General features: G+C 36.1%; 1 protein-coding gene across 2 annotated transcripts in view; it reads left to right on the forward strand.

The window, feature by feature from the left end:
• The window catches only part of DPP10 (dipeptidyl peptidase like 10), a 252,548-nt gene that overhangs the window by 33,077 nt on the left and 203,192 nt on the right, over positions 1-16,279 (forward strand). For both annotated transcript variants that reach the window (XM_082764039.1, XM_082764038.1), the window contains exon 2: positions 14,152-14,266. In XM_082764039.1, the coding sequence (XP_082620165.1) occupies positions 14,152-14,266 (115 nt within the window). The remainder of the gene's footprint in view (positions 1-14,151; positions 14,267-16,279) is intronic.

Here is a 16,279-nt window from a genome sequence, read left to right on the forward strand (position 1 = left end):
TCTGTATTCCCTGGTTACTTGCAGTCAGACTCAGAACCCACTGAAATGGATAAAACGTCTCAGTTTTGGCAATGTTTATGGAATGATTTAGGTAGAATGCAAAATAAACTGAGGGAAAAATAATATAACTGATGTTATGGCTACGGCTGGTGCCCGCATTTCTGTCTAAGTTAGCGTATTGGCAATCATTGTTTACTGCCTTGGAGTATGTGCCATTATTTACGGAGCGTAATGAAGTTTTACTCATCCTGTGATTATCGTTCAAAAATAGGTATAAAAATAACTGTTGTAATCACAGAAGACAGTGATGCACAGAAGATGTACAATTGGAAATCACATATAATTGAAAATATGATCATTGTTTCTTTAAATACACATTTAAATGTTAGATCTATCTGGTAATATCTATATCTGCCCTTAATTTACCTGTCATTAGCTGGCTGCTCAGGTATAGCTGTCAGGATAGATGTGGGTCATGGAGATACTCTCCTCTGAGATGAGAGTGGCCTTGTAATGCTTTATATTTCTGTAAGAAGGAGTCTTTGGAAACACTGTCACAGAAGAGGGTGTTGCTGGGGAAGTCGAGCTGCACACGGCTGCTTGTGCTGTGTAAGATGAGCGAACTTGCACTTGTTTTTCCTTCTGGCTATCAGGTCAATTCTGACACGGATTTTCAGACGCAGTCTTTTGAGTTGCAATTAGTTTTACCAATGATTTCTTCCATTCGTGTGCCTAATTACCCGATGGAGCCTGCAAATCAGCTTGGCTGCAGTCAGAACACAAGTAATTGCACCTTCAATTTAGAGCCCAAGTGGAGCACTAGTGAAGATTTGCAGCCTTAATGCATGGCCATGAAGGAAAGCACTGAGTATTGTTTGTGGGCACTTCCTGATAAAGCAGCTGTAGTCAAGGCATTGATTTGATTCTTCTCCTTTGTCCTATCACAATAGCTTGACTTGTAATCTGAGTAATATGTTCGTCTTTTCTTTGCAACTTTCACGTTAATGCAGTAATTATTGTGTGCCTGGCATATTACAGAACAAGAGCAGACCTCATTCTTTCAAGATTTTATGGCCTTTTCTTGCTTGCTGTGCTTAAATATTTGAAGTTGCAGTCTTAAAATAAATTGCTTGACAACAGTACCATGGGTTTCTTTCATTTTTCACTTGCAGGTTTACCTAAGTATGCAACTAATAACCTCAGGGAATGCATAGAAAACAGAAAATAAAGCATTCTTATTGTGGTGTCTTGCAGCGCGTTGACTACTGACATGGATATACTCAGAGGGAGGAGGTTAAGGGGAAGGCTGCTGTATTTGTTGGTAGATGCTGAGTAGTATATAGGCAGCTTTTGGGTAAACAGCAATTTTTGATTGCCTCTTTGACAAAGGCACCCAGAAAAATTAATGTATATAGTTCTAGTAGCTTCTTGTTTCAGAAGCTGACATATACAATTACTGGTGGTGCAGCTGTATTTTGCAAAACTTTTCATTATTCTCTTGGATGTTTTCATATGTATAGTTTTTTAATTCATTTTTTCAATTCTTTCTTAAAGAACAATATATATTTTTGTTTGTAGTAAGATGTAAATTCTCTTTATAACTGTACACAGTGACAACACTCGTGCAATAAAGATACCAAGTGAAAATGTTGTCCTAGTTTAATTTTGTTGCAAAATCCTGTTTTCATTATGCTTAAAGATTATTTTATCTAATATGATTATAACACTATGTATATATGTTCCTCTCCTAATGGAAAGAATTGAATTATTCCATAATTTATAATGGGTTATAATGGGTTATAATGGGTTATTATTAAATATATAATATTATTAATAATGTATCATTTATCTTGCAGTATATAAATGGAATAATAACAACAGCTGGTAATTTGCTAAGTCAGAAAAATGACTGTTATAAAATGCCTCACCTACTACCTTTCAATAATATTACATGCAGCTGTTTTGATACATTTTAATTAAGAATAACATCAGCAATATGGATATTTAGTTATAATTATACTGGACTAGAAATTTTAGATACTTTTCCTACGAGATTTATCACCTCAGTTTCTTTCACTGCATCAGGTTGGAACATCATGTGATTAAAATATCATTGTTTTGCAAATGATTCTGTTGTAGATAGGTAGTCTTTTTGAACTGATGAGGCTAATACATTCATTTCAGTTCCAAATGTGTGATAAGCCATCCTTTTTTCCCTTGAAAACTTTGTAGTAAGCATTAAAGGACATAGGACTCTAGGCTACTGACTGTTTTGATTTTCAAAGCTGAGATTTTCTATTGACTAGTTTTCATGAAAACAAATAAAATCACTGAGTATTGTGCCCATTCATCCCAAGAAAAGTCAAGACTAAAAGACTAAACACAAAAAAGAATATCTTGGAGTGTTACGCAATGTTTTTTTTTGCAAGACTTGTGATCACTGTCGCATGTGGATTTGGGGTAGAAATTCCAAGTTTTAAACTCGTTGGTCCATCAGACTAACATCAGAACCAGTTCTATTAGAACTACTTCTAGAACCCAAACTCCAAAACAACCACTTTATTAGAACCAAAACTCACTCTCTCTCTCTCTGCTAACTGCTGGTGGTGAACTTTGAAAGGATGGAGTTCAGTCTCTAGTTTTATTTGCCCACTCCATGTGCTGTACAACAGCTACTTCAGTAGCTATGTTTTGTTATGTATTTGGGGATGTGGCTGTATGTCTCCATCATCCTCTACTTGTGGATTTGCTTCTTTGGAGGGCCACTGTAGCCAGAAATCACAGGTGCAGTGCGTGTCCTGCTGCTTGCTTTATCACTTGGTGTGTGCCAGGCCAGCTTCAAGAATCTAATTCTTTGGGCTAGTTATTCAAAACTAATTCCATGGAAACATCTAGAGCTGCCTAAAGGTGTAACTTCATCAACTGTAATATAGCTGCTCCCATAAAACTTAATAAATTGTTTACACAAATGAGAGATGGATATAAAGGATTATTCAGTTATTCTACATGGAAAAAGGAGCTTATAATATTATGAGCTGTAGAGAACAGGAAGAGACCTCACAGGTTTCTGAAACATTGCAGACTCAACAGAAAATGTGAAGAGTAGTTTCCTGCACAAGATACTACTAGCATTTTTAATAAACTGTGAATTAGCCAAAAAATAATTCATGGCAGACTTCCACAAATTTGAAATGACACTTGTTAATCATTGGCACTTACATGTGAAGAAATCCACACTTACATTTTCCATGAAACATAAAGGTAGCCTTTAAAGTATTTTATGTAGGTAGTGTTAGCCATTGAGTTAAGAAGTTTGTAGGAAAAAAGAATGCTGGATTTTTAAATTATCTTAAAATATACTGTTGAAATCAATGAATCCTGTAAAACAGCCAAGAAATTCCTGTTATATATATATATATATATATATATATATATATATATATATATATATATATATATTTTTTGTCTAGTACTGCATCTGCTTGTTAATTGAGTAGAGTAATAGAGTAATAGGGAGATAAGTTGGTTACCCATAGTCTTTCTATAAATACCTTTTCATAAGCTCTATTCATGTATGTATGTGCATATGAAAAATGTAATGTCATTAGTCCTGTATGGACTTGCATTGCTTTTAAGTGAACTGTGGTCTTGGTTTCATTAGGTGATTATACATGCATTATCTCTATATAATATAGTATCCGATCTATGAATCTCCTCCTGTCTAGTCTTCACCCTCTAACTGCATACAGGAAAAAAACATGTCTTTAGTTCTGATGAATCATAATCCTCTGTTTTACATAAAGTTATTTTATTTTTCTGTAAACCAGGTAACTTAATCATGGAGATGAATTTCTAATCAGAGCCCAGTGGAACTGGCCAAATAATTCTGTTTGTTACAGCTTTGCTCAGAGGTATTCATCTAAAGATATGTGTTTTGCCATTCTGCCATTACCTTGGGGAAACTCATCCAACTTTCTACTACCCTGGATCCCCCTAAAGCAGAGGTTACGTTGTTCCCTTTCCTGCCACTGATACTCTTTGGTTTATTTACATTTGGATTTCTTTATTGTAATGTTGCCTTTAAGAATCTATATCTGTATGTATATATATATATATATATATATATATATAATGAGACATTTATATGCGTATGTATATATCTATATCTATATATATCTATACGTGCCTACAAAAGATTAAGGCATGCTTGGATTTTAGTTACGCGATTACCTGTTTTATTTGCAAGCAAGTTTTGTATAATCTGAACACAAGTGGAAAAATATTGATGGAAATTTGCGAAATATTCTTTACAAATTTATTCTGTATTTTGATAACTCCTAAATTAATATTATTGACTTTTTTTTTTCTTTTTCTTTTTCTTTTTTTTCTTTTTCTTCTTCTTTGTATCCATTCTTTGGGGACTCTTAAATGATATAAAATCAATTGTGTGTATAAACACCTGATCAATAAGAAACTCCAGAAGGCGATTTTGGTTCTTTTGGTCTAACAGTAGTCTTTGTTTAAAGTTAGAATCTTCTGCACAGCTAAGTGTTATAACACTACATATGGATTATACTGGATTCAATTTAAATTATGAAATTATGTAGCATGAATTTAACTTACATTGCTGCAGTATGGTAACCTTTCCTGGTTTCTAACCCTCAGTGAACAGTGATATTATGTTGTCGGACAGATGTTTTCAGTAATGCCAAAATTGACTAAGTCAGTTTTAGAAGTCCTCTGTTATGGAACCTTGAAAATAAAATTGAGAATTAAAAATACATTTAAATGACTTTTTTATTTTTAATTGCAAATCAGGCAAATTGTTGTTTAGCTTCTGGGTAATGAAAGTGACAAATTCCCACAAATGACTGTTATATATATTGAAAGATCTGTAGGTACGTAGCTTGTATAGCCTGTGTTCATCCAATTCCTTATGTCTTTTTTAAAGGTACATTATTTTACTTGACTTTTTACTTGATTTTTCTTCAAGAGTGGAAGAAATATATTGTTATATTGTGACATTTCATTAAAGTTTGGATCAATAGGAATTTGTGAAAATACCTTTTTGGCCATAAATGACCACGTCAGTATTTATGTAGACTTCTTCCCCTACATCACAGACATCTGCAATAAAATCATGTTTGTGCCTGATGCTTTGCCATCTTTTTCTGTCATTGGCATTACTTTGGTAAAATACATTAAGAATTTTGTTTAATTATGATAAATGAATTGTTACTTTCCTGTAGATACTAATGATGTATGGGCTTACTGGAAATGAACCATTTGTTTTATTTCCATGTAATCTTACAGGCAATCTTCAAGATACAGATATATAGATATAGATATTCAGACAAAAATCTCATTAGCTTCAAGATGAGATTTGTGTGAGGAAGAGAAGATGTAGCACAGTGCAAATATTGGAGCTTTGGTCTGATGGGGATATTGGGAAGGTAGCCTGCAGTCACGCCAGGGTTAGCAGTGATCCTCAGACCCCCAAAGGAGGTGTGACTCTTCTTGACAACTAGCTGTACGGAGGTGAGATTCTCAGGGAATATTGGTTGAGTGTTGCAAATAGACTTAATTAGCCAAGCAGGTGTTCAATTATCCTACTCAGGAACTTACAAAAATCCTCACAGCTGGTTATATGTAACTTTAATGTACACAGGTACTTTTAAGCCTCAACATGCTTACACACATCCTACCAGAACTTTGTGATTCTCCTTAATATTTCAAATATTTCTGCTGAACTGGCTAAAGTGCAGTATTTTTCCTTGTGACACTTAGAAGCAAACTGCAAAAGACCATGAACACAAGATGAAAAGGGAGAAAAACTTTCAAATACTGAGTCACAATGAAGTTGCCTCTGAAGATGCAATAACTCTATGTGGCATTGTACCTCTTTACAGAAATGTGTTACATTCAACTCAGCTCCCAAAAGTCAAAGCAATTCCCTTGTCTGCTGAAGCTTGTCTCTCCATCGTGACTGGTTTTTATTTCAAATACAAACTAGTTTTGCCATCGATTATTATTTTATCCAAGTCTCCATCTGCCACAGCTATTTAGCAGTCCTTATGGACTGCTATATGGACTGACATTCCACTATCTGACTTTTACATATCTTCTAATATTGTGCACCATGAAGCTTGAGAATTCTCTCTTTTTCCCCTTGTTTTTCTATGCTATGAGTGAGAATACTATTGTATGCGTAAAAAAGTAGATGGTTATAAATTTTGATTTGTGCAAGTCATGCTGTTTTGATCAGCTGTGCTGATCAAAATTTCCATCTATTTAAAAGTCATCTACTGTGATTAGACCCTGAACAGTGATTTTTGGTAGAATGCTTTAGAGGTTGTGCTCTTACTTGTTTTTCTAGTAATAGCTAACTCATTATGTTTTAGTAAATGTTACAAGGTACACTGCAAAATCGGTTGGAAGATATGAAATTCCTTCTTAATACTAACCATAATAGTTTCCATAAATGTTTCTGACTGTTTCCATGAGTGGTTGGAAGTAAGGGTGTTGATGTAGCTCTTCTAAAATATCATGCAGTTCATGAATGGGAACTCGCAGTGCCAGGAGAAAAACCTCTGTGCTTAGAACAAAAATGATCAAGGCTGAAAAAAAGCACAAGATGTTTTGCAGAGTTAAAAAAATACATAACCAGTATGGATCATTGATTTTCCCTTCTCCGAATGACTTATAAGTGCACATTTATTCTTTGAGTTTATTTATTTATTTATGGAGACAGAGGTGGATTTTTGTCGTCTTTGTCTTAGATTGGGATGATTCCACCCCCCCTCCCACCACATTTGGCTCTGCAAGTAGAGAGAGGGGTTTCTCTTACCAGCACATCCCAGAGAAATAAAAACTTGAAGTCAGATTGTTCCCAGAACCAAATCCCATACCTATGCTAAGCAGTATAATTGCTAACAAGCTGCTCTCTTTTTAAAATGCCCATTATCCACAGGGCTGACAGCAAATCATGCATTCCGGTGAAAGTGGCATTTTACAGCACCTCTGAAAGGAAGCTGAAACATTTTGATGAATGAAGATATTGACCAGAGAAAGTAATTGTATGACCATAATCATTCAGACAAGAACTGCAGCAATAGGATCTTATAACACGGCAAATTGTAAAGGGAGCATGAGGGATGAAAATGATAGGTACTTATGCAAATGGCTTGTAACTATCCTGTGCCACTTTGTGGGTCTGTCTTTTAGTCTCTCTTGCTATCTAGGCCATGGGATTACTCAAAAACAGCTGGAAAGGAATGGATGCAATCATTTAATCACAAATTCTAAATGCTTTTTGTAGTAATTTTCCTGCAAATAGTAACACTACAAAATCAAGGCAGGTAGTATTTAATACCAGTTGCAAGACCAGAACTCCAGAAAGTCTGCATGCTTTTTATTGTAAGTATCCTGGGTCTGTCTTTTAAAACACCTGAGATACAACATGAAACTGTTTGTCTATTTAGGTTTATCACCTTTTCTTCATGTTTGGGGAATGTAAATGATAGTGTTTAATGAAGTAGATGCTGGAGGAGTCATTAAGTGATATTGTCGTGATTACATCTAAGCTACAGAATGAACCTCATTCTCATTACTACTGCAAAGCAAATTACATTTGCTTTTCATAGCATAATGCACTTTGCCCCTGAAATTCCTGCCAAAATAAAGGAAAGCTGTGATTTAGAGCTTTCCTCTGTAGGCTTTGTCATGGTGACAGTACAGGAACAGTTTAGGAAAAACAGGAAAAAAAAAAAAAAAAAAGAAAAAAGAAAAAAAGGAAGACAAAATAAAGACAATTCATCCAAGGCTTCAGAAGATGCTTTGCTAGCACAAAGTAACCGTGGTCCTCTGACTGAAATCTTTTCACTGCCCATTGTACCCCAGCATGTACTGGGGGAACCAGGCAATCACCAGGCACTGCTGCAGCTCAGTGCTGTTGTTTTTTCTGCTCCAAAAACCCACAGTCCAGGGGTAAACACCTATGTGCGCACCTGCATGCTTGTATCACTGAGCGTGGTGAACCTGGTAATGTTCACCTAAGGCTGCACAAATGTCAGCCTCAGCTTTAGCTTTGAGCTGTACCCATAAACATAGCAGAAATAATTAAAACTGTTGGAATTCTTGTTTGTGATTTTTATTGATGGAGACATATTTCTGTGTTTGGGTCATCTCACTGTTTATCAGCTAGGTCAGTCACAGCATGGGGAGGTAGTACTATTAGAATAGCTGTTTAGCAAAACTCCAGCTATCAGAAGGTTTAGTGTCTCCCTAAAAGTTTATTTTTTAATTTCTTGTCCTAACCGGGATGCTGCATTTTAACTAACCTGCGTCTCTGGCAAAAGCCTGGCAGAGGCAATCTTCAGTCCCCAGGCTTCAGCCAGTGCCCTTCAGTGTGACTGCTCCCATCAGTCAGTGTCCTCCTGCTTCTGTCATTAATACTGTGGTAGAAGATACATTGAATTATGGATTACATAAAAAGTTTTCCAAGAAGTTTGGAAAGTGCTGTTAAGGTAATTCAAAAACCAGACTCATTAATGCATCATGTTAAGGCAGTGTTTTTCTGATGTTTTGTTTTTGCCTTTGTTGTATGCATACTTGCTGGAAAAAAGTCTTAAAGGCTTTTTATCGTCATTGATTAAGAATAAAACTGTTCAACTTGTTAAGCTTTAACAAAGAAGCTGTGATTTTCTTCTGGTTTTGCTGCTTACAAGAAAGGCTAAGTTTATTCAGGTGCAAATCTGAAAATATTAGAGGCTGTTTCTTTTTTTAAATGTATCTATTAATTTTAACTGATTCTTTTTTCCCAAATCAATATCCCCAATGCTACTTCAAAGGAAACAGCACACTTAAATAATAAGCACTTTAATTTCTGTGTCAAATGATGAAAGATATTTCTACATGAGATGAATTTAATGGAAATTAAATGAATCTTATTATTTCTATTGTAATAGGACATTAGGTTATATCTTCTTGTTAGACTCAGGTGTAACATCCATTATGAAGGTTATTTAGTTATTTATTTTAAAGATAAAACATATATGTCAGACTCCATATTTTGTGAAAAATAGAGACTATCTCCTCAGCATTGTTGGATGAGGTTACTCAGAAAGAGTAGTCAGAAATTGGAACAGGTTACCCAGGGAAGTGGTGGTGTCACCATCCCTGTGGGTGTTCAGGGAAAGGCTGGACATTGTGCTTAGGGACATGGTTTAGTGGGTGACATTGCTGGTAGGGTGATGGTTGGACCAGATGATCTTTAGGGTCTTTTCCAACCTTAATGATTCTGTAAAATAGTTTGAAATTCAAAGCCACATCCTGCTAGGACTTTACAGATTTTCATGCTTGCAGCGAATCAGTTCATCATCAGTCAGTAAATTGTGTTATATTTAGAAAGCAACCTAGTAGAGGCGAAAGAAAAACACTTCTGCATATTTGATTTTTATTTGCCTTTTGTGTTTTCTGGATGAAATTTTCTAGCACTTAGCATTCGGCAGGAATAGGCCAAAAGCATTTTGACCTACAACATCGGTGTACTTTTCTTGTGCATGAACTAGAATAGATATTTTTTTTTGCAGATGTGTTTTAGTAAGGTATTACTCAATCACAAACTACATTCAGAAATATATATTACTTAAGGATTGTTTTTGGCAACAATGCAATTAAATGTCTCATGAAAAAGGTACTTTAAATAAATAATGAGAATGCTTGCAATTGTATTACGCTTTAGGCAGCCATTTTCTGATTCATTAGAGTTAGATTGTAAAATCTATAATAACATTATAGATAGTATTATATATAAAACACCATCTTCAGAAGTTGATATTTTTTCAAACTGCTTTAATATAAGAGCCTTTTAAGAAGATTAGATCCTTAAATCTCCATCTGCATGTTCTCCATCTGCCAGTTAGCTGTTAGTTATGGGAAAACTTTACAATGTCAGAAGCTTCTCATTGTACAGCTTCTTAGATATTTCCTCTTGAATGCCTCTATCTTACCAAAAAATCACAGCTTCTGTCTTGGCAATGATTTAGGGTCTAAAAAGCTATTTAAGTTCCTTTTGTTTATATCATTCAAAAAGCAGTGCAAGGCCAAATATATCTTATTTATTTAACAACTTATTGTATTTTTAAACTTTATAGGTTGTTCTCAAAGAGTTGCATTGCTTAACATCAAGAAAGTTGATCAAAGATGTCCTTAATATTGATTATATTATGAGTTTCCATTACTATAGTAATTTTCTGATGTTTCATCAAATCTTTTTTGTGTGTGCATTATCTTCACAAAGGTCTTACAGAATGTTGTCTTACCATAATGTCATCCTCATTAATAACTTTTAATAAATTGGAATTAATCAATTTTACCAAGTTATTAAAACCAATTTATCTCTTATCTCATCTTAGAGATAAGTCTTTCTCTTTATGCCAGTTTCCAGTGTTTTCAGCTAGCAAACTAGTTTCTAGCTGGAAACCTGCCTTCTTTCTCACTGTGGGTATGAGTAAGCTCTGTGTGCTATTTGATCTTTTCCTTTCAAAAATTTGTAGAAGTATTTAAAGTGGACATTTATTTTTAGAAACTGAATGATATTCACATCTTCAGAGAAGAACCTTCTGAATAATAAAGACTTTGTACAATTTTTAGAGGCTTCGGTACAGAGGACATTCATCAACTTGTCCAGCTTCTGTCATTTTAATTCAATACTTTGCAGTAGCCTCTCACAATTCTCAGGGAATAACTACTGCTGTTTCACCACAGCTTACTTATACAAACTACAAGTTCTTCTGTTACAATTGGACTCTGTTAAATGTCATAACAATAAGACTTATACTGTTTTCTTTAGGATAAGTCCTAATTTTCTAGACTGTACTATGAATATCGAAATAATTCTTACTTGAGTGAAAATAATAGATTGGATCTCAATTTATGTCAAGACCTTAGAGATTTTGCAATGGGATCTGGGAACTGTCTTGGGATCCATTCAAACCTCATAGCCAAGGGATCACAAAACTGCGTGTGTATGATGCTGATATACACCTTTGAAGACCCACTATCTATAAGGCTATTCAGGAATAGGCAACAATAATTAGTGTTTAACAAGATGGAAGTGAATCAGAAGATGAAGAAAATGAGGGGAGCAGGCAGGTCTGTCAGGGGTTTGGAAACAGGGGCAATGTATGTAGAGAAAGGAGATGGATGCCATAGATTCCTACTTGAACCATTTTTATTTCTTTTTTTCCCCCCTTTCTGTGAAAAACAGGTAGTTGTGAATTCAGGAAGCAAAATATCGTCCCAAGGATGTGTTGTTGGTCAACAGTTATCAAACTTCTCCTGTATGGCTGTGTGGTGATGCCCAGGAAAGCTGTGCATGCTGACATTCAGTCTGAGGGTGCTGCTTGCTAGCACTGTACTGCACTGTCCTCAGTAATTTCCTACTGTGTGCTGTAATTCAACATTATTCATCTATTACCTGCTTGATATCAACACAATCATTACACATTTGTGTAATGATTTAAAAAAATAAATTACAAGTAGTATTTTAACTACCTGGAGGGAGGGCCTGAGAGGAGCTGGGGGTTATTTACCATTAGGCCTCAGTTGGCTTTAGCTGCGGAGATGATAATGTCACATGAGGGAGCTGACTCTGTGACCTAGAGTTTAAATTGGGTAGATGGGCTGACTGCTTTTCTCCTCTGGTGAGGTGAAAATTCTCTAAAATGAGCAAGCTCAGCCAGACCTACACCAGACAGGTGAAAGGAGCCTGGTGGCCATTTCAGGGCAGGAGAAAAATCACACAATGGGTGGGATTGGAAGGCACCTCTGAATGTCATCTAGTCCAACCCCTCTGCCAAACAGGATCACCTGGAGCACATTGTGCAGGATGGCATTCAGGCAGGTTTTGAATATCTCCAGAGAATGAAACTCCACAACCTCTCTAGGCAATTCCTGCCAGTGCTCTGTCACCTTCACAGTAATTAAATGCCATCTCATATTCAACCAGAACTTCTTGTGCTTCAGTTTGTGCCTGTTGCCTCTTGTCCGGTCACTGGGCACAACTGAAAAGAGACCAGCTCCATCCTCTTGGCACTCTCCCCTTAGATATGTATATACATTGACAATGTCTCCCCTCAGTCTTCTCTTTACCAGGTTAAACAGGCCCAGCTCTCTTGTATGACAGGTGCTGCAGTCCTCTAATCATCTTTGTAGCCCTCCTCTGTACTCGCCTCAGTAGTTTCATGTCCCTCTTTTGGTGGGGAGCCCAGAACTGGACACAATACTCCAGGTGGGGCCTCACCAGGGCAGAGTAGAGGGGGACTGTCACCTCCCTTGACCTGCTAGCAACACTATTTTGAATGCATCCCAGGATACCATCAGCCTTCTTGGCCACAAGGGTACATTGCTGACTCATGACCCCCAGGTCCCTCTTGCATTTCCTTGACAGGGGTTGCACTGGGTTGAGGGCTTCTGCAAGACTTCCTCTGTGGGTTTGCTTGAAGACTGCAAAGAGCAATTTCCCTTGAAGTTCCTTGAAAAGAGAACCAGGGAGAAAAACTGTTTTGCGCAGGTAGAAGTGTACTGTTGAGGGGTTCAAAATCACGACACTGTTAAACGTGCTGTTCTGGGTGGTATGTTGTTTAGAAGTGGTGTATTGTAAACAAAAAAGTATAAGAACATGTCATTTTCTGTTGTTAAAACAGCTCAATTTCTCACTCATATATAATTTGGAAAACACAAATGAAATAATCCATTTGTGACAAAGTGTTAATATCTTTTTGAAAGCTTATGAAACATAGCAGGAGATGCCTTCCTTCAGGTTAGTCCTCCCTGAAGAAGGTGGCTGAGGTGGAAGAGCTACCCTATCCATTTCGCTTACAGAAAGGGGAAAGATAAAATAGTATCTTGTTGTGTGCTTGTGAGAGTAACAAACCCAGATCAAATAGGAGAGACTCCAAGTAATCTTTCATCTTTCTTGGGAGTCCCTCCATATGTATTTGGTGGCAGCTGTCTCACAGAGCCTTGTTGATGCAGGTCCAGGTCATGGGGAGGGGGAGAGATTGTATGTGGCCTTACTTTCAAAACCACGTGCGGGAGCTAAATTTCACATTTTTTACTCCACCTGGTATTCAGTGGAGCTTGGTTAAAAGTTGTGCTGCATTCATGTAATGTAAATCAGCTTTGTAAATAGGCTCAAATAATATCTTCAGAGATGTTTCTTTTCACAGAGAGTGTTATCACAGCAGTTTAATTTTCAGATGATAGTGGTATATATGGGTAAATGTGGCAGAGAGAGTGGATATAGATAGAAAAAATATTTACTGTGGGAGCAAATTAGGATCGTGTGAGACAATTGTCTTATTGTTTTTGTCATTCTGTTGTAGGATGCTAACCTGTTGTTTGGTCTAAAATTGTACTGTGAATACAGGCAGTGCATTGTGGCTATTAACAAATCTAAATTGTGTTCAGCTGAAGTTAGTAGGAGTTAAACATGAACTACAGAGAACATAGGTTTAAGCATACTAGTAGTTACAGAAGCATTCATTTAACATTAGTTACAAGCTACTGTTGATTTTTATGAGTAATAAGGGAGCAGTTTACAGTCGAGCTACTGTATAGAGAAAGAAGGGCTGTTCAGCTTTGGATGGAGCCTCAGGCTGTTCTGTAAATGTTTTCTATTACAAATAAGTTTAATAGTGTACATTAAAAAGGATGCGTATTTAAACCTTTATGGTCCATACCATGTTAGGTGGAATTAAAGTAAATTGCTGTGTTTCATTTCTGCAATTATCTTATAAACTGCTAGTTGATATTGTTCTGAAATTTATGTTCAGCACGTTTTAACACCAGTCATATTTTGGATAGATTATATAAGCTCATTTTGTTGTCTCTTAGGGGATATAAATTTACATGTATTAAAAGAAAAAAAAAAGACATATCTAATAAAAAAGCATGAGTTATGCACCTCAGATATGCACCTTTGGAGTTATGTATGTGTACTATTGAGAGGGGAGGGATAGTGATCAACTCCCATGCTGTGATTATGAGCATGCACCGTGCAATTTTTCCTATTGATAATAGTTCTAGAAATATATGATTATGAAACATGGTCTTTTCCTTTTATTTTATTTTTTTCCATTCCTGTAGGAACTTGGAAGTAACAGCCCTCCGCAGAGGAACTGGAAGGGAATTGCTATTGCGCTGCTGGTGATTCTAGTTGTTTGTTCACTCATCACTATGTCTGTCATTCTTTTAACCCCAGGTAATCTATTTCTTTATTTTTTCTTACTGAAGGTGTATGATTCATAATGCAGTCATTAAAATGACATATAAATGTTAAAATATCTCTTGCCCTTAAGAATTTTTAACTTCTGGCTACTATAAATTTGGTGCCTTTAGGGACTTGAGAGTTACTGGAGTCCTTGTGGAGCAGAGGCATTTGGCTGTGGCAGCAGGTTCTTAGGATTGTGTCAGCCTTGAGGTAGCTACAAGCGATCCTCATTAGCCTCAGTGGGTATGAGCTGAATGTTAAGATTTTATCGCTTTTCTTACTGTAATTTCTGATTCACAGATGAGCTAAGAGAAGGCTATATATCATAGAAAACTAATACTGAGAATGAAACTTACTGAATCAGAAGCATGCATCTTTCATATGTACCTGCACAATCTTTTTCCCTTTTCTTTCTCTTAATAAACAACTATGTGACCTAAAACTAAGGAAACTAGTTAACAGTTCACTTCCCCCTGCCTCAAAAAAAAAAAAAAAAAAAAAAAGTGGGGGGCAATTAATAGACAAAATAACAACTGCACATATATAAATAATTATGCCTAATGGTTATTTTGTTCTAATTTGGTCCTTGTTATTTTCTAAAGATTTTATTGCTGGGGCAGCAACTGTTTACCTACATGTATGTGTATCTTTGAATTCTTTCTATCAGAATTGATTTTTTCCTGTCAAATTTGAATTCCTTCTATCAGATTTGAAATTATGATGTAAAGTATCTGATTTGGATGGTGTGTCTAATAAATATTGGTCTGCAAATGTTTTGCCATGTGAGTTCAATTTGTATAAGCCAAAAGGCTAGCAAAATGCTCTGCATTAAATGATGGTTCTGGACCATTTGACCACAGGATGAAGTCATCAACGGAAGCTTGGTGGATCCATGCCTGAGCAAGCACGCTAATAAACTGCTGCTGCTTGAAAGGAAGGTGGTAAAACTGAATGGAAAAAGATCAAAAAGCTTTTCTTCTCAGAGGTAGCAAGACAGCTACCTCTGAGAAGCAAAGCAAGTATGTAGGAACATTCTGGGCTATTCTGCTTCCTCTATTTTGTAGAAAAATTTGCTACATATGAACGGTGCTGTCCAAGGTAATGATAAAGAAATGACTGCTTATTTCCACTTAGGACATTCTGAGAAAAATAAAAGCAGAGTTGTGCCTCTCTAGTTTCAGTGCATATGAGTTTCTTCAGGGAATAATAAAGTCAGACACAGAGGGCAAATGGTGGCATGTCATGGTACACTTTAAGACAAAAGAGTGTTTTACTTTTCAGTGAGAGGTTCCTTTCTTTCACAGCTTGTAAAATCTCAGAAGTGTTGTGCTGGAATTCACAATGATAAACATCAGTTCTGGCTCTTATATCTGAATAGAATTATTAATGATGTAAAAACATAAATTGAATTCTTTGAAGGCACTTGCTGAAAAAAAAGAATAATCAACCTAGGGAAATATTATTTTTGAATAAGATAAAAACAAACAAACAAACAAACAAAAAACTTAGTGATTTACAACATCTCTGGGGTGGTTTCAAAATCCAGAGAACTTGCTTAAAAACTTGATGTAAGCTGGGACCTGCATTTCTGTTCAAGTCATGCGAGTGAAAAGTAGTTCTGTCAGCTCAGATGTTCTAAGATATCCCAAAGAGACTGTAGAACCTGATATAAATAAAAGCCTTTTTCCAAAAATGACCTAGTCTGTAAAACTGGGGTTTCTTGCAGGAGGTTAAAAATGCATACCAAAGAAAGCTTTGGAGGTCCATTGCGGGGCAGCTGCTTTCCCTACTTTTGATCTTAATCAGTGCTGTTCCTCCTTCACTTTCATGTTTAATATGTTTTGTTTTTGGAAGATAATGTTCTGATACTCTGCTGCTTTGCTGATGGGTGCTAAGCACTGTAGCTGAAGCTGTCTGATTCTGAATATATATCCAAGATGAGTTTTGAATGTTTAGCAGTCAAGGAAGCGAAAAACTCGGGAGACTACTTCAAAGGTTTCTATT

The sequence above is a fragment of the Aythya marila genome (assembly GCF_965140915.1).
Source record: "Aythya marila genome assembly, chromosome: 6".
Lineage (NCBI taxonomy): Eukaryota > Metazoa > Chordata > Aves > Anseriformes > Anatidae > Aythya > Aythya marila.